This window comes from Vitis vinifera, chromosome 7, assembly GCF_030704535.1.
Source record: "Vitis vinifera cultivar Pinot Noir 40024 chromosome 7, ASM3070453v1".
In the NCBI taxonomy this organism is placed as follows: Eukaryota; Viridiplantae; Streptophyta; class Magnoliopsida; order Vitales; family Vitaceae; genus Vitis; species Vitis vinifera.
In genome coordinates this window covers 31,302,161-31,328,400 of record NC_081811.1, presented here as the reverse complement: position 1 = coordinate 31,328,400, position 26,240 = coordinate 31,302,161, and the positions used below count along the sequence as shown (strand labels likewise).

General features: G+C 35.3%; 1 protein-coding gene across 1 annotated transcript; it reads right to left on the bottom strand.

Annotated features, from left to right (window-relative positions):
* Window positions 1-1,951: 1,951 nt before the first annotated feature.
* Window positions 1,952-22,258, bottom strand: LOC100263151 (uncharacterized). Its single transcript, XM_002267293.5, has 5 exons — window positions 21,967-22,258; window positions 9,889-10,819; window positions 5,120-5,529; window positions 2,399-2,468; window positions 1,952-2,302 (listed from the first exon to the last, which is right to left on the bottom strand). Exons 2-5 carry the CDS (start codon window positions 10,650-10,652, stop codon window positions 2,239-2,241), a joined length of 1,308 nt encoding a protein of 435 aa, XP_002267329.1. The 5' UTR covers window positions 10,653-10,819; window positions 21,967-22,258; the 3' UTR covers window positions 1,952-2,238.
* Window positions 22,259-26,240: the final 3,982 nt, after the last annotated feature.

Below are 26,240 nucleotides of genomic sequence, written 5' to 3'. Positions count from 1 at the left end.
GCCTTAGGTTGGATTAACCTAATTTTTAAAAATAAAGTGAAATAAAAAATAATTTTTAAAGAACAAGTATAAATTATTTTCACTCATTCTTAAAAATAAAAGGAAAACATAAAGACATTTTAAAATAAATAAATAAAATTGAATATGATATAGTTCTTTTTCTCTCACCATGATGTAATATCAATACCAAAAATTTTCAAATACGATTTTCCTTTAATTGCACTTACTTTTCTAATTTTTTTTAACTTTTCTAAAATTTTTCATTAGGCAAATAAATGTCAAATCAAATCATATTTTACACATAAAATTTATAAATTTTTAAAAATAATTTAAAACTTAAAAACTGATTTAATTAATATTAAAAGGTGATGGAAACTTTATAACATTAAAAGTCATAAACCAAAATTTATTATATATACTCATTAACGAGATTAATAATTTTTAAAAATAACTTAAAACCCAAATAATAACTCAATTAATATCATAAATTTATGAACAAAAAATTAGTCTATAATGACTTTATCATTTCTCTTTTACATATAATAATTATTTTTCAATTTTTTTCACTAAGCAAATAAGCTACAAATTAAACAAGACTTAGTGCTTCAATTCATTAATGAGTGTAGTAATTTTTAAAAATAACTTAAAACTCAAATAGTGACCCAATTAATATCATAAATTTATGGACAAAATTTAATTTAGAATGAATCTATCATTTCTCTTCTACATAAAATTATTATTTTTCTAATTTTTTTCACTAGGAAAATGAACTCTAATTTGAACAAGACTTAATGCATTGGATTGATTAACAAGTCTAATAATTTATTAAAAATAACTTAAAACTCAAATAATGACTCAATTAATACTAAAAATTTATGGATAAAAATTAGTATACAATGCCTCTATTGTTTTTTACTTAATGAGTTGGTTTCATTAATAAGTTTAGTAATTTTTAAAAATAACTTACAACTCAAATAATGATTCAAATCATTATTTTTTGAATTTTTTTTCTCTAGACAAATGAATTTCAAATTAAACAAGACTAAATGTGTTGGATTTATTAACAAGTTTAGTAATTTTTAAAAATAGTTTGAAACTTAAATAATAAACTCATTAATACTATAAATTTATGAATAAAAATTGGTTTATAATGACTCTAGGTAAATAAATTATAATTTAAGACATGATTAATAATTTAAAGTTTTAAATAAATTATAAGAATAATTTGAAATAAAAAAATTGATCAAATTAATTGTAAATTAAATTAAAATATTGTAGACTATTACATTCATAATCAAGTACTAAATGTGTGCATGTAATAAAAACCTTCGCTCATTTACATGTTAAAAAAATTAAACTTTATTTGTTATTTATTTTAAATAAAATACTATTATCAATTATTTTTAAAAATTATTATTATTATTCATTTTTAACCAAAAAAATAATAATTAAGATGTTATAGTGTTTTTCCATATTTTCGAAAGTGTTTTTTAAAATTTGCCAAACACCTTATTTTTATCTTAAGAACACTTAAAAGTATTTTTAATGGTAAAAACACTTTTAAAAATCACTGCCAAACTTGTGTTTTTAACATATAATAAAATAGTATATTTTATATATATATTTTATATATATATTATAGTATTACTATTAATGTTTTACTAAAAAGTACTCATTTTTTAATTTATCTCTAATTACAAAACTATTTTCATTTTTAATAAAGTCATAACTAAATTTAATTAATATTATATAAATTAAATTTACAATATTTTTCTAAGAAAAAATAACTTATCCAAATAAGTTTTTTACTTTTTATTTTTAAAAACAACTTGCACCTTTAAAAAACCATGAACAAAATATCTCAAAATTAGTTTATGTTTATGTGAAGAGAATTGCTATGGGGACTCCATAAAGCATTTGAAGAGATGGAAAACAGCCAGGTAAGACGCAGTTGGCCCAGGCAAACAACAGAACTTGTGTCCATGAATTGGCACATATTTCATTAGACAAACGGTTTGTCATATATACACTGATGATATAAATGTCTAAGTTATAACTTAAAAACAACTTTCTGCAAAACTAAAACTAGAGATCTTTCAATAAAAGGAGTTGGACCAATGCGTTATATAAAGAGGACATCACCTAGCTCTTAATTCACTATCAACGTAGATGATAGGACCCCTGAAAGAAAACATGTGTGGATTCCATGCTTGTGTACCTTATTGAGCATTCAGGGATTCACCTGTGACGGAACTTCGGGCGAACTGCAATTACCCCTGGCCTTGCCTCTTCAAAACGGTATCTACAAAACAATGTACAAATTGCACCACTGAGTTTTTTTGGATCTATAAATAAGGGTTCATGGGCTGGATAGAATTGCACAAGATAAAAATCTCACCCGTGCTCGTTGAGGAAACTTCTCACAGCGGTTGGGAGTGCTGCCTGGCCTCGGCTATGATTACCTCTACCTGTTGGAGAAAACAAACACAGATAATCAGTAGAGGTATGGGTACCCTAACCTTGATCCAGTTCTAGGTATGGATTGCTCATTCTGATGGTTAAATGTATATCAGGCACGTGTCAGTGAATCAAAATATAGTTTTATGGTAACCATGTGGATTGGTCCAAGATTCAAAAATTAAGATGCATCTGGAAACAACTCCAGGAATGATAAGGAATAAAAAAATAATTTTTTCTTGTGATAACACAGGAATGAGTACTAATTTTCCCTCAGTAATTATTTCTATTCACACAATTCTAATGATAGCATAACTGTCATGCAATGTGGTTGGACATATTTCCGGTTTAAAAGTTAATCTTGACAAAAGCAACATCTATGGCATTAATCTTGAACAGAATCACCTTTCTAGACTGGCCGAGATGCTTGACTGCAAGGCTTCTGGGTGGCCTATATTATATCTAGGTCTTCCTCTAGGAGGGAATCCTAAGGCAAGTGGCTTTTGGGATCCTGTGATTGAGAGGATATCAAGGAGATTAGATGGGTGGCAGAAGGCGTATTTATCTTTTGGAGGTAGGATAACACTCATTCAATCTTGTCTAACCCATATGCCATGTTACTTTCTCTCCCTGTTTAAGATTCCCGCCTCAGTGGCAGCAAAAATTGAGAGAATGCAAAGAGAATTTTTATGGTCAGGCATAGGGGAAGGAAAAAGAGACCATTTGGTTAATTGGGACGTTGTGTGCAAGCCGAAGTCGAGAGGGGGTTTGGGTTTTGGAAAGATTTCTATGAGGAATGTCGCTCTTTTAGGGAAGTGGTTGTGGAGGTATCCTAGGGAGGGTTCAGCTCTATGGCATCAGGTTATCTTAAGCATTTATGGATCACACTCCAATGGCTGGAATGTCAACAATAATGTTAGATGGTCTCATCGTTGTCCTTGGAAGGCCATTGCACTTGTCTTCCAAGAGTTTTCCAAGTTTACTCGGTTTGTGGTAGGGGACGGGGATAGAATTCGGTTCTGGGATGACTTGTGGTGGGGGGATCAACCTTTGGGAACCCAATATCCAAGATTACTTAACGTAGTCACGGATAAAAATGCTCCTATTTCTTCAATTCTCGGGTATTCCCGTCCTTTCTCTTGGAATTTCAATTTTCGCCGAAATCTTACTGATTCTGAGATAGAAGATTTAGAAAGCCTCATGCGGTCTCTTGATCGTCTACACATATCTCCTTCGGTTCCAGATAAGAGATCCTGGTCCATATCTCCTTCAGGTCTTTTCACAGTCAAATCTTTCTTTCTGGCCTTATCCCAATATTCCGAGTCGCCTCCAGTGTTCCCTACTAAGTTTGTCTGGAATTCTCAAGTCCCTTTCAAAGTCAAGTCCTTTGTCTGGTTGGTGGCGCACAAGAAGCTTAATACTAATGACTTGCTACAATTGAGAAGACCCCACAAAGCACTTAGTCCCAACATATGTAAGTTATGCATGAAGCATGGAGAAACAGTAGATCACCTTTTCCTCCATTGCTCGTTGACCAAGGGGTTGTGGCACAGATTATTTCAGTTAGCAAAGATGGATTGGGTTTCCCCAAGGAGCATCTCTGACATGTTTTTTACTAATTTTAATGGTTTCGGTTCTTCTAAGAGAGGGGTTGTGTTATGGCAAGACGCGTGCATCGCGTTAATGTGGGTGGTGTGGCGGGAAAGAAATGCAAGGATTTTTGAGGATAAAGCAAGGAATTCAGGGTTTCTTTGGGATTCTATTCGTTTTTTGGCTTCTCTATGGGCTTTTTGTTCTAAGGTTTTTAAAGGGATACCTCTTAACATGTTACAACTTGATTGGTTAGCGGTGTGTAAATAGTCCATTTGCTTATTCTCTCGTTGTATTTCTTATATTTGATTCTTGTAGTCTTGTTTTTCTTTGGTGGGAGGATTTCTCATCCTTCTAATTGTACCTTCTTTTTATCAATATATTCCGTTGTCGTTTCCTATCAAAAAAATAACTGTCATGCAATAACTGCCATGTAAATCACAAAAATTAAAATTAATAATAATAATTAATTAACAAAAAAAACTCACCAACACTAAAATTTCCAAACCTAATCTCTTATCACTTAATTTGTTTTTCAAAACAAATTATATTTATAGTCAAGATAGAGGATAAAATTTCCAAATTCTATGTGAAAGACTATCTATTTGCCTAGGATTTACTTTCATCTTCCAATTCCTCTCACAACCAATCAAAGGCTGTCTTATTATTCTCTCTTCTACTATTCATACAACTAACCAAATCATAACACTACAGTCAATCAATTATTATTATTAGAGTCAAAATTGTATTTAGAATTACATGCAATGTTGCCAATTTGACATTAAATGCTATCTTCTGCAATAAAGCTATGCACAACAAAGGATTTGAGTCAATAATGCTATGCAAAACAGAATGGATCTTCCAAAGATACCCTATTACATGCTACTTGGAAAAATTAAGAGAAAGGAGCAGCATCCCCCCACACACTCTGAACATGAACAGGGAGAGACATGCATCCACTACTTGGCTCACCCAATTTTACATGTATCTGCAAACATATGCAGAACAGCAAAAAGTAACTCAATATGTACAATAGGTATATAAAGTAGAGATATTGAATACCGCTTAATACCTGTTATGACTTGTAGTGATGTTGGTCTCTGCCTAGATAATGTCCATTGTTTATCCAACTCCTCATTGTCTACACAACTAAAGGACTCAAGTGACGGAGAACGTAAAATCCCTACTTTTGTCTTGGCTCTGTTAGGGGATACTGAACGATTGAATGGCATCTGGGTTTCAATCTTCCACAAATGTTCTTGCAAGGCTTGAACAGCTTCCGCTGCATGAAGACCATGTAAGTCTAACTTCCACAAATCATTGTTGCTATTCCTGATATCCAGAATTTCATTAGCTGCCTTGGAATTGAGTCTTTCAGCCTTGACCCATTCGTCCTTAGCTTTCAGTGAGAACTGTTTTGCAGATACATGATCTCCTCTTAGAAAAGCATTAGTGGCCGCCCTTGAATGCTGAGATGCTGACCTGTTCAATCAAAACAATTGATGTTTGCACTATAAATTAATCAACAGACCATGATATTTGCACGAAATTTGAACATATCAGTAGGGTAATTAGAACAAAAAACACGCTAACTAGTATGTTTCCAAAGCCTAGAGGCTGAAAAAGAATGCGTTTAGATGCAGCAATGCAGATAGTGATAGCTCAACATGGGTCAGACAGATTGATTTTAGCTTCTGATTTAGGCATCAGGAACCTCCTTGTGAAAGAGGATTCCTCCAAGGCTTACTGGTTAAGGAGGATTAAGTCACTCTTAGGGGAGATCATCCCCTCTTTACCAAGAGGCATAGATCATCCCAATCAATTGGCCCAATGCATAGTTTTAAAAGGCACTAGGCGCACCAAAAGTGCAAAAGCCTCCTAAGGCTTAGGTGCAAGGCACAACACAAGGCATTAGTCTGAGCTAAGTGAAATGCAACCTAAGATGCATATCAATTTTAGAAAATATGATCTAAAATGCAATCCAAGCAAGAAAAAATTAATATTCCAAATATTTAAAAGAATAAATAAGCGCTCACCAAAAAAGTATTAAAATTAGATTAATTTCAATATATAGTTAGAAATTTTAAAAATAACCATGTTTAAAAAGTAAAAGTAATGTGGAGTTGCATATCCACAGCCAAGTTTTCGGTGTTGGTGAATGGAGTGCCAGCTGGTTTCTTCCCAAGTTCTAAGGGGTTGCGGCAAGGAGATCCCCTTTCTCCTTACCTCTTTGTAATGGGAATGGAAGTGTTGAGCACTCTCATTAGGAGGGCTGTTGAAGGGGGATTTCTGTCAGGGTGTAGGATCCGAGGAGGAGGAAGACAGCCGGTGCATATATCCCATCTGTTATTTGTTGATGATACAATAGTTTTCTGTGAGGCTAGGAAAGAGCATCTAACTCATCTGAGTTGGATTTGTTTTGGTTTGAAGCCGCGTCAGGGTTAAGGATCAATTTGGATAAAAGTGAAATAATCCCAGTTGGCGAGGTGGAAGAGATGGAGGAGATGGCAGCGGAATTGGGCTGCAAGGTGGGTTCTATGCCTTCTGTGTATTTGGGGTTGCCCTTGGGGGCTCCTAATAAGAATACCTCCATGTGGGATGGGGTGGAAGAGAAGGTGAGGAGAAGACTTGCACTTTGGAAATGCCAATATATCTCCAAAGGCGGGAGACTCATTCTCATAAAGAGCACGATGGCTAGTATGCCATTGTATCAAATGTCCCTTTTCCGTATGCCCAAGTCTGTTGCGCGGAGGTTAGAAAAATTGCAAAAGGACTTTCTTTGGGGAGGAGGAAATTTGGAAAGGAAAGTGCACTTAGTTAATTGGGAGGTTGTTTGTACGGAGAAGGAAAAGGGGGGGCTTGGCTTAAGGAAGCTAGTCCCGTTGAACAAAGCCTTGTTGGGTAAATGGATATGGAGGTTTGCTTGTGAAAAGGAAAATCTGTGGAAGCAAGTGCTTTTGGCGAATTATGATCAAGAAGGTTTTGGTTGGAAGACCAAAAAGGTTAATGGGACGTTTGGAGTAGGGGTTTGGAAGGAAATTTTGAAGGAAAAAGATTGGTGCTGAGAAAATATGGCTTTTACTATGGGAAATGGTACCAAAATCAGATTTTGGACTGATCTTTGGTGCGGTTGTACAGTGTTGTCCCAAAGGTTTCCTCACCTTTATGGGATGGCTGCTCATAGAAACGGCACGGTAGAAGAAATGTGGGATCAGAATGTCGGCCAAGGAGGTTGGGATTTAAGGTTTGTGGGGGATTTCAATGATTGGGAGTTGGATATGGTAGGTAATTTGCTTCATGTTTTGAGGGGCTATAAACCTACCTCAGAAGAAGATGCAGTTTATTGGAAAGGGGGAAGAAACGGGCAGTTTAAAGTCAAGGAAGCTTACAACTTGGTGGTTAATACTGTGGCTAACAACTTTCCGAAAAGTAACATTTGGGTGGATAAAGTTCCAACTAAAATTTTGTTTTTTGCTTGGGAGGCCACTTGGGGGAAGGTGTTTACGTTAGATAGGCTTCAGAAAAGAGGGTGGCAACTCCCGAACCTTTGCTTCTTGTGTGGCTGCGAAGAGGAATCTGTAAATCACATCCTCATACACTGTATAGTGGCAAAAGTCCTGTGGGATATGATCTTTGCTTTGTTTGGTGTTCAGTGGGTCTTTTCAGAAACTGTAAAGGAGGTCTTATTGAGCTAGAGGGGCCCTTTTGTAGGGGAAAAAAGGAAAAAGATATGGAAGTCTATCCCGTTGTACATTTTTTAGACTCTTTGGAAGGAAAGAAATAGACTAACTTTTAGGGGGGGAGTGATAGCAATTCAGAAATTAAAAAATTCTTTTGTCTGTAATTTATGGTGTTGGGCGAGATTGTATAGTGGAGAGAGTTCGCTGTCTCTTATAGGCTTCTTGGAGTGGATAGCCTCCAGATAAGGGCTGGTGGGGTTTTTTTTGCTTTCCTTTTGGTTGTGAGGCTTAGCTAGTTTGTATACTCCCTATATACTTTGTGGCTTTTTGGCCACTCTTCAATATATTCAGCGCTTATCTATCAAAAAAAAAAAAAAAAGTAAAAGTAAAGTAGACGAGGCACACTTCTCCAACAAGGTGCATGACTTGGCAAGCAAGGTGCTATAACTAGGAGTGGTTGCACCTTGGGCCTAGCCTTTAACACAACTATGCTGAGTGGTGCACTAAATGCTGGGAGTTTTTTTTATGGGATTTTACCCCCATTGATCATGGAGATTGGTTCTTTGTGTTTTTGTTGGTTTAGTGCTTCTTTCACTTTCCTGCCTCAGTTTTAACTTTCCAATCAACCTAAGCTCTTAGGCTATTGGGTCTCTGTATTCATCCTTTCTTTGAAGGACATCATCCTACTGGCTAAAGGTTTTCAGGAAGATAATATCTATTTCCTCTCTGATCCAATTACCTTCTTCAGCTGGTCTTCCTGTGTCTGATATCTGCAAGTGTGAGTTGAAGAAGGCCTCAAGGATTAATGTTAGCTCATTCATGCAACATGCACTACACAGGCACATTCCTCTATGGGGCAGTCTGGTCTAAACAATGAGATTGTCAATGCTAACAAACCTCTATGTCTTTGTCAGCAAAATTAATCACCCTGATGCTGAACAGTTCAGAGTATAAAAGGCGCTCCACTTTAATGGTAGGAAAAAGGAAAGCACATTCCGGATGCCATACTTGGGTGAAACAGAAAAAGATCAGTATGCATAAGCATCAACATGACCAAGCTGAGTTTAAAAGCAATATATCTTTGATTGCATTTTCAATCTGATGGATTATATATATGCTTTACAAAGTTCACTTTAATAATCAGCTCATGAGTTTCTTTAAAATAACTGGTCATTTTCTTTCTATTTGAAAACCTAACCATATATATATTAATATTATACATATCTGAATATTTGAGCTCAATATTTTTAGATTAATGAGACTCAAAAATCTCACAGAAGATATTCTCATAGTTCTAAATTCTAAGTTGAGTCAGTGTAGCTCTGTCTTGCCACTTTGACTGTAATCTCGACTTAATATATCAGCAGATCTTTAAAAATTCTGAGAGACTGAAACCATAAAGAAATTGTATTTCTCTTCTGATGATCGAAACCATGCCATCAAGTTACAACTAGTTGCTTCTATAAATTTAATTCCATAAAAACATAGTCTGTTTCAACATACAATGGATTTCAACTTCCTGAGCAGAAAAGCCTATCCTGGAAACACTAGTCATAACCGTATGAAATATATTAACCCCAAGTAGTTGAGATCTATGTCTTTGTTAAGTTGGAGTTGTATCCTCCCAAGTCACCATCACACCCCTCCAGGATTTGCCTTGGCCAGGCTATCGCTAGGATGAATAATAACGAACAAACTTGATGCTACAAGCAGGTGCACGGTAAAAATATCCCACTTATACTGAGCATGCCTTCGACATATCCAGGGTATTAAAATATCTTACTGATTTTATAGGTAAGGATGACATGAGTTTAACACATCAGAACACAGTATTTGGTACTTGGTACAGTTTGCAACATTTTGCTTATAGTCATTGATAGGCCATTAAGGATGTGGACTTGATCACAGAAGAAGGTTTCAAGAAATCCATTTAAATGTTGAAAATCCCATTACTTTGCTTTTCAATATGGCATCCATCAACAAATCATCCCACATAATACAGAAAAGTTCAGAATGGAGACAGCATAACAGCTCATTTTATGGTATGCATGTACAGATATAACATACAGTAATGATGGACAGTAAGATTTTGTACGCTACCTGAAAATCTTGATCATGTGCAAGCAAATACCTAATTTATCTAAACACGGAGGTCACATACCTCATGAACCTAATTGCATCTTTCCGATGGCTCAAGTAAACATCATCCTCCTCCCACTCAGGCTCAATGGGTATAGACTTCATGCGACCCAAAATCAGTGTCATATCTGCAGCATCATCAAAAAGATTTTTCCCACTAGAACCACATTCATCTGTCAACCCTTTGTTATTATCAATAAGAAGATCCCCAATGGTAGAGCTCAGCTCTGAAAGAACTGTACCATTTCCTAAAAAAACACCATTATCTGCCTGTAATTTGCAATTTTCATATGGATTCCCAGAAGTAGAATTCAGTTCCACAATACTGGTCTCTTTGTTCTCCTCAAAGCTCCCAGTGGAAACCATTGCTCCTAATAAAGTTGAAGCCTTGTCAATGTCATTATCTACAGCAGCCATGATATCCTCAATTAAGCTATTGTCAGCCCAGGAGTAGAGTTCTTTGAGCTTATTAAAGGCAATAACAAGATTGCTTACTTCAGCAACCTTGGTCTGTTGTTTATTCCCAGAATTGCCACCTTGCATTGGTTTTTTGCAATCCTTGTTCTCTTCCAAAGTTGGGAAATTCACAGAAGGTACAAGTAGTGATGAGAAAGACCTCCCTGAGCAACCATTTGATGCAGAGTTTCTGCAAGGACGTAAAGAGGTGAAACTGCTTGGAATGGGTGGGTAAGGCTCTTTGTCAAGTTCAGGTTCAAGCCCTTGCTTCTGTCGCTGCTTGAGGTCAAAAGCGGCCCAACCAGGAGATTTACCACTTGCTGATGACATTTTCTTATATAAAGAACTGGCAGAAAGGGGTCATTTTGTTTCAAGGAATAAAGTGGTGCCAATCATTCATTATGTGTCCCTCTGCTGTTTGTATTTACTCAGTATTGAGATAAGTCTTTAACTTGTAGAGGAAGATAACAGCTCAGAGATGCTGCCCACTGAGGAACCTGCCATGCAACATTTTTAAAACAAAGAAGTAAACAATCAAAAGATATTCCCTTTTCAATCCATAACAAAGTATTGTTAAGAAGGAGAAAATGTGTTCCATAAAATGATACAGAGAAAAAGCTTTGCACATACACATAGACATGAATATATTACAGAGTAATGCCATGAAAAAGAAAATAACACATTCAACCACTACAGCTCCAACAAGCTAGCAATTGTTCGCGCTCTTATAAATTTTACCTTCTCAGACAACCCACGGAATAAACTTCCTACAGTTTACACTATGCCACTAGAAGCTCACAACCCACTAGAAGTCTATCTCATTTTGACTTTATTATCTCCTTGTTGCCATGGAGTCATTCATATTTTCTATTACGTTTGAGATAGGGCGATTTTTGGGTACTTTGGATTTATTTCTAGCACTCACTTCACTTGGCTTAGCAACTTCAAGTGGCTTATTATCTCTGTTGCCACCTTTTCAAGGATGTTTTCTCATCCATGGTCTCAAGGATATCCCTAATGGATTCCTGGGGTAAACCATAGGAGTTAACATCTTCATGAGTATACCAGAATCATCAATGACTACATTACAAAACTCCTAGATAACCATTATATTTTGATTGTATACCCTATAGGCCTTACATTTGGAGGAATAACCTAGGAAAATGTCTAAATTAGATCTGGGATAAAATTTACCTAGTTTTCCCCATCCTTGAGAATATAACATTCATTGCCAAAGATCCTAATGTACTTTAAATTAGGTTTCTTTCTTAAACACAATTCATAGGAAGTTTTGTCCATTCTAGGCCTGAGAAAGACTCTATTGGCAGTATAGCTGGCCATGTTAATGGCTTCGGCCCAAAAATAAATTGGAGTGTCATGCATGTGAAGCATCACTCGGACCATTTCTTGAAGAACATAGTCCTTCCTTTCAACCACACCATTTTGTTGAGGAGTTCTAAGGGCTGAAATTCATGTTTAATCCCCTTAAAGTCATAAATATTATCAATATCCAGATTATCAAACTCTCTTCCCCTATCTCTCCTAATCCTAACAATGTGATGCCCTTTCTCTATTTGAATCCTAATGAAAAGAGTCAAGTGCTTAATAGTCTCAGATTTCTATCTCAAAAAGGATACAAAAGAATATCTAGAAAAATCATCAACCACAAAGACACATTTCTTTCCACCTTAGATTTCAATTCTCATAGGACCCATGAAGTCCATGTGAAGAAGATCCAAAGGTCTAAACATATTATCCCCTTTATGCCCATTTACTATATGTCTATGCTCTATGCCCAGAAAGGTCAGATTGAGGTTAGAGCAAGTTCAAAGGGACTTTTTGTGGGGAAGTGAGGCCCTCAAGCGGAAACCTCATCTTGTTCGGTGGGGTTTGGTTTGCCTTGAGAAGAGTAATAGGGGATTGGGGGTAAAGTGCCTTCCTATCCTCAATAAGGCACTCTTGTGTAAATGGAGTTGGAGATTTGCTATTGAGAGAGAGGTTTTTTGGAATCAAGTGATTAGGGGAAAGTATGGGGAGGAGCAAGGGGGTTGGTGTTCTAAGGAAGCAAAGGGGGAGGGGGGTAATGGTGTGGGGTTGTGGAAAACTCTTAGGAAGGAATTGAATGTTGTAAGAAGTAGGCTATTTTTTGTAGTGGGGAATGGGCAAAGGGTAAAATTCTGGAAAGATAGTTGGTGTGGGGATGAACCTCTTTGTGTTTCTTTTCCTTCCTTATTTGCTTTGGTTGTTTTCAAGGATGTTCGGGTCAAAGATGTGTGGTGTTGCAATGAGGGTGGGGGGAGTTGGAGCCCGCTCTTTTCTAGACCGTTTAATGATTGGGAGTTGGATGAGGTATGCAAATTCTTTTTAGCCTTAAATGGGAAGAGAGTTCAGCAAACAATGGATGATAGGGTGATCTGGAGAGAGACTAAATGTGAGAAGTTTTCTATTAAGTTTCTATACAAATCATTAGTATTAGGCCCTCCAGCCTCTTTCCCTTCGTCAGCCATATGGAAAGTCTATGTGCAGCCTAGAGTGAGTTTTTTTGGGTGGGAAGCAATATGGGGGAAGACTCTTACCTTGGACCAACTTCAAAAAAGAGGATGGGCTCTAGCGAACAAATGTTACCTTTGTCAAAGATACGAAGAATCAATAGATCACATCCTCCTCCACTGTGAAAAGGCAAGGACTCTTTGGGCGTTGCTTTGCTCTATGTTCGGGGTGCAGTGGGTACTGCCAGCCACTATTAAGGAGACGCTTATAGGGTGGAACGGGTCTTTTGTGGGAAAAAAAAGGAAGGGTGTTAGGAGAGCAAGTCATTTGTGTCTTTTTTGGGCGGTTTGGAAGGCAAGGAACAAAGCTGCTTTTGAGGAAGAAGAGCTGTCAATTCAAAGACTTAAGAATTCTTTTGTATATTTTCTTAGGTCGGAAACGAAATTGTCTATAAAAGATGGTCTCTTGACTTTAGTTGATTTTTTTGGTTGGGTGGGAACCCGTTGAGGGTGTGGGTCGGGCAGCTCCTCTGGCCTTGGCTTTCAGCTAGGGTGAGGGGAGTTTTTTCTTTCTTGTAATCTTTAAGTCACTGCTTTGGTGGTTTTTAATACAATTCCTTTACTTATCAATATATATATATATTATCCCTTTAAATTTCCTTATGAGACACTCTAACTTGCTTACCCTTCATACACTCACCATGAAGAGTATTGGGTTGATCACTTAACTTAGGGATTCCTCTAACAAGATCTTTATTTGTTAAGTGCACAAGGTCCCCATAGTTAATGTGTCCTAATCTTCTATGCCACAATTCAGTAACACCAATTTTAGCCTTACTACAAACTAGAGAGGTATTAGAACCCTAATTAATTGCATAGTAATTATCCACGATTCTATGCCTAGTGAAGGTGATTTCTCCCTCCTTGTTCAAAACTTCACACTTATTTTAGGATAATTTAACACTAAACTCACTATCACAAATTTGACGAATACTTATGAGATTAGCCTTTAGTCCATTAATGAAGAGGACTCCATCTAAATCAGGGTATCTAGAAATAAAACCACTATACCTACCTCTCACACGAGCAATACAACCATCACTGAAAGTGACATTTCCCCCATTGAAATCTTCAAAGGAGGTGAAGAAGAACTTCTCACCGGTCATATGCCTAGAGCACCCACTATACCACTCACTAGGAGCTCTAGCTCTAAGAGCAGTACATACAACATTGCACTTAGGCCTATCCTTTCTAACCCAAATTTGTTTAACCTTAGGTGAAAAACTCAAGGAGTTTTTCTAAGTCTTAGGCTTAAGGTTGTTTTTCTTTCCTTTCTTAGTATGCAGAATTTGTTCTCTAGAAAGTCAAATTCATCCACTAGTCTATTCAACTGAGACTCATATATCTCAAATAATCTACTATGACACATCTACTTTGAGTGTCGAAACTTCTTACAATAAGCACATAAGGGAGAAGCGCTAGAAGGGGTCACATGGTTAAGAGTTTCCTCCTTACCCTTAACAAAAATTGTGTCTCCTCTAGTAGGAGTCTTGATTTTATTAATGTAGCCTAGGCCTCTCTTATCTCCATGGGACTTACATCTATCAAGAATATCATTCAAAATTTTAGTCCCAAGATGAAAGGTCTCATTATTGAAGGAAAAAAAATGTTCTTTGGCATTCAATTTCTTAAGTTAGAGTATCATTTCTCTCAAGAAGAGATTGATACTTAGTCTCAAGGAAACGAATTTTTTCAATATGATTTATTTTTTCTTTATTTAGCATATCAATTTTAGATTTTTGTGAATTAACAACATTATTGACTTTCATGAATTTTTTAATCAAGCATTTATACTCATGAACCATATTTTCAAGAAATTCAGCATTCTCTTCATCATTAAATTCACAATCACTCTCTGAATCATGCATAGAATCTATGGAAGCAACAAATGCAAGAAAATCACTCTAATCATACCTAGTGTCCTTTGAAGCTATGGAATCACTCAAGTTAGAGTCTATATCACTCTAAGCAGCCAACATAGATTTCTTAATGTCCTTGGGACTAAGACAATCAGAAGAAATATGTCCTAAACCACCACAATTAAAACAGTTAATCTTTTTCCCTTTAGAAAATCTCTTATCTTTTTCTTTAAAAATCTTTTCAGATTTTTTGCCCTTTCCTGAATCTTGCTTCCTATTTGCTCTTCTATAAAATTTCATGGCTTCTTTGACTTGTTTAGTAATATGAGCAAGTTCCTCACTTCCTATTTTTTCAAAATTTTCAAATTATTTTTCTTCACTCTTAGAAGCCTTAAGAACGGACACTTTAGGCTTCTTAGAGTCAAGAAAAGTCATCTTATAGATTTGTAGAGAACCAACAAGCTCATTAACTTTCACAACATCAACATCCTAGCTCACCTCCATGGTTGTGACCTTAGGTTTAAACCTTTCAAGAAGGTATCTCAAAATCATTCTAACAATTTTAGACTTAGGGATTCTTTCTCCTAGGTTGAAAGAAGAATTTACAATATCACTAAGCTCATAATAGAATGTAGAGAAGGTATGGTCGTCTTGCATTCTTATAGTCTCAAAAATGGAGGTGAGCATTTGAATTTTAGACAATTTCACCGCTAAAGTGCCTTCATAGATTACTTCAAGGGTGTCCTAAGCCTCCTTAGCATGTTTGCAAGTGGCTATCCTACAAAACTCATTAGGGCTCACCCTATTAAATATGTTATACAAGGCCCGCGCATTGTGTTACTACCCTCGTTATCCAATTTATCCCACTCTTGCTAGGGTTTGAGTTTTCTTGTCGATCTTCCAAAAACATCTAATTTTAATCATCCAAATTCCACTAATATTTTTTGACAAGTAAAGGCAATTATATTAAAAGAATATGGTATACATGACATATACAAAGCAACAAAAAAGGTGTGAACACACAAAAACTACCAACCACACCCTAAGAAGAACCTCACCAATCTACAAAATCTAGCAAGGAGATAGAGTCATCCCCAATGTACAATCTAGCCCAGTCCCAAAATAGATACAAAAAGGAGCTTTAAAAAGTTTGGTCTAAACTTTCACAATTCCCAAAGACACTCCTATTTCTCTCCTTACCAATGGTCTAAAAAAGGCATAAAAGGGCAACTTGCCAACCCTTCTTCCTTTTTCTACCAACAAAGGAGTCTCCCCAACTCAAAAGCAACCCTCTCACCGGAGAGTTCATCACCCACTGTACATCAAATAAAGCAAAAATCAACTACCACAAAATGCGAGCTTTTGAACAATGCAGAAGAATATGATCACACGTTTCTTCTTCTTCTTTGCACATGTAGCATCTATTAGGTATCTTCCAACCTCTCCTTTTGAGCTGATCCTGAGTCAAAATCTTAGCCCAAGTTGTCTCCTAAGAAAAGAAGCTTACTCTAACTAGAGCCCAGGGATTCCAAACTATACCATGAGGAAAAGGATCCGCTCCCCTACTAACCAAGGAAGAGTAAAAGGTCTAACTTTGAAAGCTTCCCAACAATTTGTGATTGTCTTCCATACCCCCACTACATACCTCTCTCTCACCCCTTTCATACACCTAACCCCCATCCTCTTGCCCATACTTGCCAACAATTACCTGTTTCCAAAGAGGATCTCTTTCAATCACATATCTCCAAGACCACTTTCCTAAAAAGGCCTTATTAAAGGTCGAAAGGTTTCTAAAAACCAAACCCCCTTTCGTTTTTTTCATGCACACAACAGACCAACTCAACAGATGTGGCTTGTTGACCAAAGCTCCCCCTCCTCAAAGGAAATCCCTTTGTATCTTTTCCAATCTAGCCGCTACACTCTTAGGGATAACAAAGAGGGACACATAATAGATCAGTAGACTAGATAGCGTGCTCTTAATCAAAGTTTGTCTTCCACCTTTTGAGAGATACTGTCGCTTCCACAAGACAAGCCTTTATGAGACCTCCTTCCACCCCTTCCCAAACCCTTAAGCACTTGTAAGACGCACCCAACAGAAGGCCCAGGTAGGTGGTTGAGAGAGTTGTCACCTTGCAACCTAGAATCCCAGCAAGCTCCTCCAGATTCTGGATATCCCCAACTCGAATCAACTCACTTTTCCTCGCGTTAATCTTTAGCCCCAAACATGCCTCAAACCACATGAAAACCCAACTCAAATACTCAAGATTATCCTTACTAGCATCACAAAAAATGACCTACAAAAAACAAGTGAGACACCTCTACTCCCACATCATACCTTCCTTTGACTTGAAAACCATTGATAAAGCCACCCTCATTCACCCTAGAGAGCAAGTGAGAGAAAGCCTCCATCACCAAGATGAACAAATAAGGAGACAAAAGGGTCTCCTTGTCTCAAACCTCTAGAGCTTTGGAAAAATGCTGAAGGAGAACCATTTATCAAAATAGAGAAACAAGTTGTAGAAATACACCATCTAATCCATCCTATCCACTTGGAACCAAACCCCATTTTCTCCATAACTACAAGTATAAAGCTCCAATTAACATGGTCATAGGCCTTTTCAATGTTCAACTTACATAAGATTCCTTTTAAGTTGTCTTCAATTCTAGAATCAATGGCTTCATTTGCTATCAACACCGCATCCAAGATTTGTTTCTCCTCCACAAAAGCATGCTGAAATTTTGAAACTAAAGAACCCACCACCTTTTTAAGTCTGTTTGCTAGGGACCTTAGCCAAGAGCTTGTACAACCCTCCAATCAAGCTAACGGGTCTAAAGTCCTTAAGGTCTTCTACAAACCCCCACCCCCCCCCTCTCTCTCTCTCTCTCTCTCTCTCTTTATTAGGAACTAATACTAAAAACATAGCATTTAAGCTTCTCTCAAAAGACCCTAAGTCATGGAATTCACCAAAAAAACTCATAACCTCAAGTTTCACAATATCCCAACTATACTGCCAAAAGGCTAAGGAGAAGCCATCCGGGCCCAAGGCCTTGTCACCATCTAAATCAAATAAAGTTGCAAGGACCTCCTCTTCAAAGAATGGAAACTCTAAAGCTGCTGAAACTATTGGCTGCAAGGAGGCAAATAACAGCACATCTATACCCGGCCTCCACCCCCAACTCAGCTAGAATCCTTTGAAAAGAGTTTGTCACCCCTTCTTTGTTGCTATCCTCCCCAACTAGCAGCTCACCATTTACCTTTAGCTTGGCCAAAAAGTTTCTCCTTCTTTGAGCATTGGCCATTTTATGAAAAGATCTAGTATTTTTGTCCCCTTCTTTTAGCCACAGCTCTCTTGACTTTTGCCTCCATGATATTTCCTCCATCTCTGCCCATTTGTTAAACTCATCAACCACCCCTCTTCTAACCTCAATTTCCTCCACTGTAAGAGTCTGTTCCCTTTCCTTAGCATCCCACAGCCCTAACTGTGTCAAAGCCTCAAGTTTCTTGGACACATTTCCAAAAACTTCCTTATTCCAACTTTTAAGGTCTTGTTTCAAGGCTTTAAGCTTCGCAGCCAGAATGTAACTACAGGAACCTTGAACATTGTACCCCTCCCACCAATTCCTAGCAAGGTCCTTGAATCCTTCCACCTTTAACCACATATTTTCAAATCTGAAAGGTATCTTACCTCTCCTTATCCCTCCACTGTAAAGCAAGATTGGCCCACAATCTGAGATTGGGTTAGGAGGGAGCTTTGATACAACCCGCTGAAATGATTCTCCCAATCATCAAAGACAAGAAAACAATCCAACCTTGAGGCTAACCTATTATTTAACCCACCACACCAGGTGAACAACCCACTAGATAAGGGGAGATCTTTAACACACATCTCCTAAATGAACTATGAAAAGCACCTCATAAAAGCCAATAACCTTTGACAACTCCTCCTTTCCTCCGAGAATCTTACTGTATTTAAGTCCCCTCCCACACACCAAGGATCATTCCAGAGCCCCCTAATGGCACTCAACTCATCCCAAAAGTCTTCCCTTTCCTCTACCAAAATAGGGCCATACACCCAAGTGAACATCCAAACAAAGTTATCCTCGCAATTTCTAAAGCGACAAGAAACTAAAAAGGCACCTAAGTCCATCTCAATAAGCTCCAAAACCGATTGTCCCAAAAAACTAAGATACCTCCTGCTTGACCTTTAGCCTCCACTACCTCCCAATTCAGACATCTCCCCACCCTCAAGCTCTTTACCAAACTATCATTCATTTGTTGCACTTTTGTTTCTTGAAGGCGGACAAGGTCGGCTAAGTAAGACCAAATCATCGATTTGATGATTTTGTGCTTATCCCCCTCATTTCTCCCTCTTACATTCCAAGAAAAGATTTTAAGCTTCATTGGCACACTTCGGCTAATTTGCCAGAAGACTTCCTTCCTCTTCTCCCACCAAATGAGTTAGTCTTATAAGAAATAGAGCATTCCAATTTACATAGCTCCCTCTCAAATTTAGACCCTCCACAACTAGACTTTTTTAACACCTGCCCCGTAGTCTTCCTATTGGTACGGAACTCCAGTCTCCTCAAAAGGCCCAGAATTTCTTTCTCAAAACCATCCACCAAAAGGCCCAAAAATTTGCTAAAAGACACTAACTTGTAGAAGCTGCCTTGAGAAAATGCGGGGTTCCTCCTCACCTCCACTGGAAAACAACCCTTGACCAGAGTTGTTTGTGCCTCCTCCTCCCCACCCGAGTTATCTAGTTCCACGACATCACAATTTGACTTAAAGTTCAACAACGACCCATCCTTCGGAACCATAGCAAAGGGGACATCACGAGCTTCCTCTTCTTCAATCACCACCCCTCTATCCATTGACGTCATTTCCCCCCAATAGATCATCCCCAATTCTCGCCGGACTTCATCGATCTCACCCATAGGAAAGAAAGATGAAGGAGTAGAAGAACGAGAGCCCCACCCCGAAGAAGGAGAGAAGTGGTTCATCGTACATTGAAAAGACGCTGCTTCCACCACCAAAGCTTCATCAATGGGAGAGAGAATGTCCTCCGTTGAAGACAACAAGCTACCGCCTTGCTCTTCAACAGCTTTAAGGCAAAGATCAGCCTTACTAGAAGGAAGCAAGCTCGCCTAGGCCTTAAGACCACCTCTCTCTTGCAATGGGTCAAGGCCCATAAAGCGGTCCTGGGCCAAAAATAAAGAAGGGGAATGGGCCAAACTATCTTCTCTAGCCCACCCAATGTTAAAAAGACTTGGGGCCCCATTTAAAGGCCAACCCATTTAAGATCAGCAGTGGACTGCTTGCCCTCCTTCCACACAACCCCCACAGTAACCATCTTCTCCATAAGCAGCCTTTTCTTTGAAAAGCCTGAGAAGTCGTATCTCCTGCAGCTCTTGGCCTTCCAGAAGTCGACACCTCACTTGCTGGTAGCTACCCCGCTTTCCCCATGCAACAAAGCAAGCGTGGAACCTCTTGCATTATGCATGGGGAAAAAGGATGGCCATTTTCTCAAAATGGTCATATGGACATGGAAGCATATAAGGATGGGTGCTGATTGGGGCAGATCTATAACTAACAAAATATCCACCTTTGGCCGGCTACTATGCTCTTGTTGGAGGTAACCTAGTAACCTAGAAGAGTAAGAAGCAACCTATAGTGGCAAAGTTAAGTGTGAAAATTAAATATAGGGTCATGACACTTAGAATATGTGAGTTTATATGAATAAATAACTTATTAAGGGAGCAGTAGATAGAACGAAGGGTCCTATGAAGTTATATTATAATAACAAGGCAGCCATAAGCATTGCACACAATCCAACGCTAAATGATAGAACAAAACAAATCGAGAAAAATAGACACTTCATCAAAGAGAAAATTGCTAGTGAAATGATTTGTACTTCATTCATTTCTTTCAAGTTGCACCAAGCAAATGTCTTCACTAAAGGAGTTCTTAATCCAAGGTTCAGCTCAATGATCAAAAAGTTGGGAACGAAGGATATTTTCAAGCCAACTTAAGGGGGAATGTTGGAAATTGGCTACTAATTCACCCTTTATTGTTGAAAATCATCTACTAATCTCACCCTTGATTCCATAGGTTAATTAGTTGTCTTTTTTTACTAGTCTAAGACTATTTTAGGAAGTCTTTTGATGTGGTCAATTTTGTAATTAGGTTGACAAACACTTGTAGCACTGATCTAGGAAGTTTGTGTTTCTTCCTTTCTTAGATTATTTCTTTTATATAAATATGTACACTCTACCATGAATAATGTAGCAAATTTTAATCAGATTCTAAACCAGTAAGGCATGCCCCCTACTCTTGTGGCGTTACTATTATTTTGAGGCATGTATGCAATCAATTCCACCTTTGTGTCGACAAATGTCCCTCACTCAATACTTTCATGTACTTTCTCCCATGCACTAAAATTAGGCGTATCTCTCCATCTTAAACCCAGTCCAAACACAACTAAGGTTGCCCACCTTAAAGGCATCATACCTGGTTACACCTTTGTTTCGTTGAGCCGATTATCATTATCACCACTGGGTAATTGTAAGCAGTCAAGGCCCCCCTAGGCCAAAAAGTGAGCCACCTTCTTACTACACCCCTCACTCACGTGTTTACAGCTAACAATGTATACCTTAGCCTCTGCATGTAATTAAGGTTGCCAACCCCAAAGGTGCCACACCCATGCATACTCCTTGCCCCTAGTGAGATTTTCATGATTTGGCACTTGTATACAGCCAATATTGCCCAACCCCATCTAGTCCTCTTACTCGCACATCACTCTTCCATGCATGATGGACCCTGACCCAGAAGCCTTAAAGCCACATAGGGCTAAATTCATGGTTGAGGCAGCATCTGGATTTTGCATTTACTGGATTTTTTGAGTCTTATCCTCGTGGCCTTTTGGCCTGTCCTACTCATTAGGAACAAGAATCTACCGAAATCACAAATCGGACCGAACAAAAATTGCAAAGAGGTCTTGAATGTATAGGCAAATAATTCTCAAACCAAATTTCAACGGTCTGCATCTCCAAATACTATTAAAAAATTAAATAATTAAATAACAATAAAATAACAAAATTTGAAATGCACAGAACTCTACAGATATCTTCTACATAAAACACGACTAGCATAGGAACCAACGAAAAATTCCAAATAATAACATTGAAAGAAACCAACAAAGTAGAGTTCAAATTCCATTCACATAAAAATAATAATACCTTCGATTTGAGAAGAATTAAAGAATTTGATACTATTTGGGAACACTAAATCGGAGGTAGCGAGACCAAGGCGTGAATCGAGAGGAACGAGAGGGATCGGAGGGCTGAGACAAGGACAAGAACAGAAAAACGGACGGCTTGTACACGACTGCAGACTTCGAAGAAGAACAACGGCATCTGCTTCGGCATCCCTTCTCCATAAACCCACTGCTTTCTTCTCTGGTTTATAATTTGTGACGGAGCGGGAGAGAGAGAGAGAGAGAGAGAGGAGGGAGACGAAGAAAAGTCAGGACCGGTACCCTTATATATTAATATAAATTACCAAAATGTCCTCTTTGGTAGCTTTGGTTTGTGGGGTTATTTTTGGAATTTAGAATTCGTTTCCAGCATGAATTTCCCAGTCGCATTACTACCGTCCTTCTTAGAAATATTCCTCATTATTGTGATTTAAATCGGTTGGGAAGTTATGAGAATATCCAAACCTACTTGCAAATTTAAAGTTTTTTATTGATTTCCTTGAAATTTATTAAAAATTAACTAATAAAAGAGCTCTATTATTATGGGCCAATTTGGTAAGTGTTACTCAAAATTCTTCAAAATATAAAATAGTTTTTTACCTTACAAACACTACCAAAAAAAAAAACCTTATTTCAAAATTTGTTTTGAAAATAATTTAATTTTTAAATAAATTTTGGATGTTTTTAGTTATTTTTTTAGAGCATTCTAGCCAATAAATAAAATATGGAAATTACTTTAAAGTTTTTTTATACATTATATATAAATGTATAATCTCTTTAAGAAAAATAATAGTATGTTTGGTAGTAATTTTAGAAAACGTTTATAATTTTTTTAACACATAAATTTTTTAAAGTATTAAAAATATTGGAAGTGTTTCCTAAAATCATTGTCAAATGAACTATAATTCATGGTACATGTTGATAGTGATTTTAGGAAGTGTTTTTAGCATTTCTAATACTTGAAAGATAAAAATTTCGAAAGTATTAAAAAGATTAAAAATAGTTTTTGGAACCACTATCAAATGCACTTTTAATAAAAAAAAATAATATCTATATTTGAGCTACTGAAATGTGTTTTAGACACCTTGTATATGTTTTAGACTTTTAATAAACAAGTTCACCTTTCACACACTAGCATTGCTACTCGGTTTTTACACCTTTTGTGTATCTTGTTGAATCCACTCTAGTCAGTGCACTTTCGGCCTTCCTTGGCTTTTTATTTGAGTTTTATACATCTTGCACTTATTAGATAAGTTTATTCTTGTAGTATGATTACCTCCTACCTATTTTAGATAAATTTATTTTGTAAACACATGTTTGTAGTCATGTTCTGACCCTCTTGCATGTTTATGTAAATCGGTCACTCTTTATACTAATTTAGCCACTTTTGATATTTGATTTGAGTTGTATGTACCCTGCACATGTTATTTGATCAATGTTATGGTGTGTTATCACTTTTTATGCTTATAATATTAACTAATTCTTTTTCATGTAAGCTTGTTGCCCTTGTTTTGAGCATTATTGAAACACACTTCCTTCCACCTTTGAATGTTTGATCTCTTTGATATGCATGTGTATGCCTATTACTTGTTTTACCCTAATCATATGGTTTTATGATGTAAATAGCTCATACATTCCTCATTGGTTTCTTATTTCTTATGACCATGTCTTATAAATGTCTACTATTGATTTGAGTGGGTTTGTCATAGCTTTGTAGTACATTTTGTAAATCATTAGTAAGGTCTGCTATTTTAGTATATATTAATATAGAAATAATTTGATTTTTTTAAATGGATGCTCATAATTCAATGACAATAATGGTCAATAATAGATCTGATAAGAATATAATACATTAAACTTTGCTTGATTTGATTTTTTTTTTAGTGAAAACAAATGGAAAAATATGGTTTTGTGTAAAAAAATACACAATAAAGTCATTTTTTTTAATCAATTTTTGTCCATACATTTTTGACATTATTTAGGTAAACATTTAAATCTCAAAGTATTTTTAATAATTATTAGATTCCTTAATAAATCAAATGTATTAAATATTATTTGATTTGAAATTTATTTGCCTAGTGAAAAAAAATGAAAAAAATAATAATTATGTGTAAAGGATAAAATAGCAAAGTCATTTATGATGAATTTTGGTCTATGATGTTCTAATATTAATTGGATTGATTTTGAGTTTTATGACTTTCTAATATGAATTTGATCAATTTTTAAGTTTTAGTTTATTTTTAAAAAATTAGTAAATAATATAAATGTCATTTGATTTGAAATTTATTTGTTTAATGAAAGAATTTAAATATAAAAAATAAAAAATAAATTTAGGTATTGTTTGGTACACAAGAATAAATAATAAAAATGAATATTTTGTTTTCATTTCTATTATTTTTTTAATAAAAATGAATTTGGTAATTCCAATTATTGTGTTTGGATGCATATAAGAATATAAGGTTGGAATGATAATTTGTCTCCATTTTAATGTTGAGTAAAATTGGGAATGAAAATGAAAAAAAAAAAAAATTGCCAATATATTTGTACATATGGTTTAAAATAATTTTTTTTATTTAAAAAAATTCTCACATTGTATGTAGTTTGAAATAATTTTTTATTTTCATTTAAAAAAATCCTTGAAAGTTTTTTTTTCTTCTAAATAATAAAAACCTATTATTTAAAAACAAAATTATTTTTAAAAATTTATACTACTATTTGGTTATTGTCCTCTAGAAACATTTTTTTAAAAGCAAAGTAAAATAGAAAATTGTTCATCCAATTTCTTTTTCATTAGAGAATATGAATTTTAAATTAAGTGAAACTTTGTATTGAATTTATTAATAAATTTAATAAATTTTTAAAAATAATTCAAAACTATATATATACATATATAATGACTAAAAAAATAATAGACATAATTAATGTTTTATTTTATTTAATAAATATTGTAATTTTTAAGAATAATTTTAAATTGAAAAAATGATTAATTAATTATAGATTAAATAAAATAATTACGAATGTCATCATCATAATTGAATAATAAAGGTATACATGTAATGAAAATTTTGACTCATTTATACTTTAAAAAAATTAAATTTTATTTGTTTTTATATTTAGTTAAAATATAATAGTATTAATAATTATTAATTTTGAATAATTATTATTTATTTTGAATAAAATAAATCAATTAATGTTAATGTCTACAATTTTATAATATTTACAAAAAATATAATTTATGATTTTTTTATATTATTAATATTCATACATTTATTCAAAACTATTTATTTTTATTTTATTTATAATTAAAAGTTATTTTTATTTTTAATAAGACGTGAATTAAATTTAGTTAACATTATATAAATTGAATTTACAATTTGTGTTTTTTACAAAATCATAATAAAAAAATATTTTTTAAAAACAATTTATCTAAAAAAAGTTTTTACTTTTTAAATTTTTTAAAAATAACTTGTACTAGGAAATCAAAATACCTTTTAATTATGATGAATTAAAATCTCACTCATAAGTGAGTTTTCATTTCCATTGAAATCATTTTTAATTCTACTTTTATCATCATTTAAGTAATTCAAGCAAAGAACCGAAAAATTAAATAAATGAAATGTCAATTTCCATTATTCACTTCCGTGTACCAAACATGCCCTTGTTAAAGGAAATTCAACAAACACATAGTTCAAAAACATATATTAATGTTAAAGATACCTTTGATTTAGAGAAATTAAAGGAAATTTAGAAACATACATGTAGTTAAAAAACAATCATGTTTTAAGATTTTTGCTATTAGGTGCTAGAGAAAAGAATGAAAAAATAAATAAATATTTTACTTTTTTACTTTTTATGTTTTTTTGTTATTTGTTCATGTTTTATTTTTATTTTTTAAAATAGGTGAAAAATGTTCTTTAAAATTCATTCTCTATTTTGTTTTGTTTTTTAGAAACCATTTTCACATATGTCAAACAATCTTATAAATTTTTAACAACAATTTTTTATCTTTTAAATCCCATGAGCAAAATGGTTGTTAAGTATATTACTAATCACAAAATATTTTCTTAAAGGAACAAATATAGGAGTGTAAGCAAAAGTCAGAAACCTATAAAATCAATTTAACAGAACTAAAACCAATCAAATGAATTTCAATTATAAGGGTTAGTTTAATTTGAGAATTTTGAAAATCAAATGTTTTCAATTTCCTTGTATACTAATCCATAGGAATAGTATCAAACTGATATTTTAAAACATTCA